This window comes from Pyrus communis, chromosome 7 (genome assembly GCF_963583255.1).
Source record: "Pyrus communis chromosome 7, drPyrComm1.1, whole genome shotgun sequence".
Classification (NCBI taxonomy): domain Eukaryota; kingdom Viridiplantae; phylum Streptophyta; class Magnoliopsida; order Rosales; family Rosaceae; genus Pyrus; species Pyrus communis.
In genome coordinates this window covers 21,876,019-21,879,852 of record NC_084809.1, presented here as the reverse complement: position 1 = coordinate 21,879,852, position 3,834 = coordinate 21,876,019, and the positions used below count along the sequence as shown (strand labels likewise).

General features: G+C 36.7%; 1 protein-coding gene across 1 annotated transcript; it reads right to left on the bottom strand.

Annotated features, from left to right (window-relative positions):
• Positions 1–3,179: 3,179 nt before the first annotated feature.
• Positions 3,180–3,536, bottom strand: LOC137740669 (uncharacterized). The gene has a single exon (XM_068480505.1). The coding sequence runs from the start codon at positions 3,534–3,536 to the stop codon at positions 3,180–3,182; it is 357 nt and encodes a 118-aa protein (XP_068336606.1).
• Between the last annotated feature and the right edge of the window lie 298 nt (positions 3,537–3,834).

Sequence of the window (3,834 nt, the reverse complement as noted above, 5' to 3'; positions counted from 1 at the left end):
ACACCCAATTTCGTCCAAGTTGTTTAGAGTCTTTAAATCTAGTTTTTTTTTTTTTTTTTAACTTTAATTTCGTCAAAACCAATACTCCCTTTAATATTTCGTGTTTACTGAGTTTGAACCTATTTTGAATTGTTTCTTTTAGTGTTTTGAGTCAAAGTTAAGTTAGAATTTGTCCAAAGTAATCCTTAGTTTCTGTTTTGAGTCATTCTGGTTTGTTTTAAGTCATTAGAGTCTAGTTTAGTGCTTTTGAGTCAAATTTGAGTAGATTAGTATCCCTTCTAATCCCTGGCCTTGAACGATCCCTACATACACATACTACAATTATTGAATTTAATTTGTATGCTATCTTTTATCACATCATTCTTCCAAGGACTTACCTGGGAAAACATCTGAAAGGCATGATGGCAATTAAGAAAAAGATGGTTTTGTCATTCCTCAGCTCCATTACAAATAGGTCAACTAGTATTAATGCTTTGAATATGTCTATTGAATCTCATCTTAGTATGCAACCTCTCCAAACTAAATAACCAAGCGAAAATTTTAACCTTTGGAGGAATCTTTGGCCTCCACATCCTTTTTAGTTGTATTTATTACTTGATTATTATTACACTGGCGGAGCTACACCCATGGCTACAGTGGGCTGTAGCCTAGGGAAGATTTTAACAAATTGCAGCTATAATAGTTTATATATGAGGTTGTTGTTGCTTATCGTAAGTATAATAGCCCACCCAAATGCTGTCAAAACTAATAGTTAATGTGTTTCTTAATTATAAATAATACCTTTTTTTTTGGTCAAATAATACTTTTATTACCTTATATATTATTTTTAGGCTAAAAGTAAAAATGGTAAATTAATACATAATTAGGTTTCTCCTACTCTCCATGCTTTTTACCGTATTCATTCAAAACAAAAAAACCCTCTGCCCTACTCCACAAAGCTGTGTTGCTTTCCCAAGAAAAGAAAAACCATGAATCACCATCAAATTATTTTCTAATGAAATTCAACACCAAGTATGTTCTTCATCTCTTCATTTAACTTATTTCTTGATTCAATTGTTAGGTTAATTTTTTTTTTTTAGTCCTTGAATTTGTCTATTAAGGTTAAAGATTTTGGGAATAGTTCATGTTTCATGGTTCTTGTATTTGTAACTAATAAAAAGGGGTCGACGACAATATCAATTCTGATAATACCAAAAGATTTCAATTCCATTACAGATATGTACGGCACAACTTGAATTGGTATCCCCTAACCTTTTTTTTTCTTTTGGGTACTTGTTATCAACAAAAGTGATAATATTTGTTCTCTTTCTATAGCAATCTAGGACAGGACTGACACCTACAATGGATCCAAAGTGAGCGTACAGTGTGATGTGAAAATACACGTGAAGTCTGGCACTGGCCCGGGCTAGTACAAACACCAATGTAGCACACAATGAACAGATAATGTAAATATGATCATGCAATGGTAAATCAATAATTCGATAATTCAATAATTATAATCAATGAAATACTATTCTTGACCATAACTACAATTAAGGCATCCATAATAATACGCATACCCGCGCATCCTGTAGGACGTAGCATAATTTCATAATTTTCATCAATGCGCTAAATCTTACAAACGTTAAGCGAATCTAGGCGAATCGTAGAAAATTCTTTATTAAATATATAAATGGAAACTAATTAAATATATAATATTTAAAAGCAAAGACCCATTCACATATCGTGTCGTCAGGTCAAACCCGCCTCGCAGGCATTGAAGGTCCTTGCCATGCGTTTCACCTAGAAATGAAATCATTTACATAAATATATAACGTATTAACATAAATTTGCGTTTTCGTACAAAGTACTACTAATAAATGAACTATTTTAAAACAACAAAATTTAAGAAAACGAAGGGCGAATTAGGATTCAGCATGTCGAGAAACCTAAGGCGGGACCTCGGGTCCCTCCACGCGCCACCACAAGATTGTTGCAATCATAGCCACGCACCGCATGCGCCTACCACCCTTACGCGTTCATTCATGCCCACACATATGCGAGTAAAAACATACTAGCCTTCTTCGTGGTGCCCAGAAGATGGCATATTTCTAGTTAATTTTCTAGAGCATGCTTTGGGTCCAAAACTCAGTCAAAATCAACAACCCAGTATACCATTTTGAAGCTCAAAGAACAAGGAACGTGATTGTACATAAATTATTTTAAACCATGAAGGGAGATCACTTGAAGCGTATTCGACACTCACCCTCACAAAAAATGATGAGTTCCACACCGAAAAATCTCCATCGCTGCTAGAGCTCTAAGATCCGAGAGTTTTCGTGTTGGAACATCTGGAACTAAACCTAAGGCTAGGTTTCAAGTGAGGGGGGGGGGTTGTGGAAGTGTTGGTTCGGTGGTCACCTGCCATGGGCAATGGCAATGGTGATGATTTTAGCTTCATGGCTAATCTATTGCAGAGGTGAGATAGACTATAGAGAGGTTAAGGGAGGGAATTACCTGAACGAGAGGGACAAAGAGGGATACGACTTGGTGGTCTGGTGTGGTTCTATATTTTTTGTGGAGCTCACTGGAGAAGACGGCGAGTGATGGTGGTGCAAGGCTACACTAGTTTTGTTAGAACGCTGCTCTACATTTTCCACAATTCCACAGAGAGAGAAAAAGAGTAACAGAAGAACAATACAAACAATACAATTTCATTAACTGCCTTTTTTCTCTTACAACGCACTATTTGTACTAACACTTAACTAACTGTCACCACAAGATGATGCCATCTGGCATCCTAACAATATCCCCCCCTTAAAACCAATCTTACAAGTAAGATTTACAATTTCGAACTAAGTACAATCGAAAAGCAGCAATAAAACTAGAAACAACAAAATCACAAGAATGTGTTAAAGGCTCACAATTTCTGGAAACTTAAGCTTCAGTTCATGGTATAGTTCTCATGTAGCATCATCTTTGGAGTGGTTTTGCCATTGAACTAAGACTTCCGTAGCTGTAGCACTTTCTTGATCATTCTTCTATCCAAGATTGCAATTGGTACATCTTTGCAAAATCCTATCATCTATGATAACTGGCAGCGGCACTGTGGTTGTTACTTGTGGTCCCAAATGCTTTTTCAAGCAAGAAACATGGAACATGGAAATAAGTATGAACTGAAACACTACACTCATATCTAATTAAGTACCCTCCACACTCAAAGGTTGATAATATCTGCGAATTTTTATGTTCTCACCATGAGCAGCTACGATCTGCTTCACTATGTCTTTCACCAAAAGACTATCATCTTTAATGAAAGGTTGCTCTAAAAGAGACAGATCCCTAAGCTTCTTTGAGATCCTCCTATCCACAATTCTCTCCCTAATGTTCTCGGGTTTGGACAGAAGGTCCTCCCTCAGCCTCTCAAGCTTTTTTTCCTTGTGTACAATGCTCTTCGGAATGGCTTTGATGGATAGATATTGCACCTCAGGGCAGGCCATGACTTGCATTGTTCGATCATAAACCAAGTTCTGGTGGTGGAGGAAACCCACATACATTTTCGTTAGTTTCCATATAGGCTTCCTTATGCTACTTATTTTCCTCGACCCTAATCTGAGATCAATATCATGACTTATCCAGGCCCCATCTATTACCGCCTTATTCTCTGATATGATTCAGAACTTTGAATTACTATTGTAAATCATTTGTTTTGGCATGTGTTTTGCACCAGTGAAGGCAGCATCCACTTTCATGTGCTCATTGTATTCGCAACTATTGTCATTCTTTAACCAGTTAATATTCCATCCTCAAGTATATGACTAGTATCTGGCAAACCAAAAGAGCCATGAACAGAAC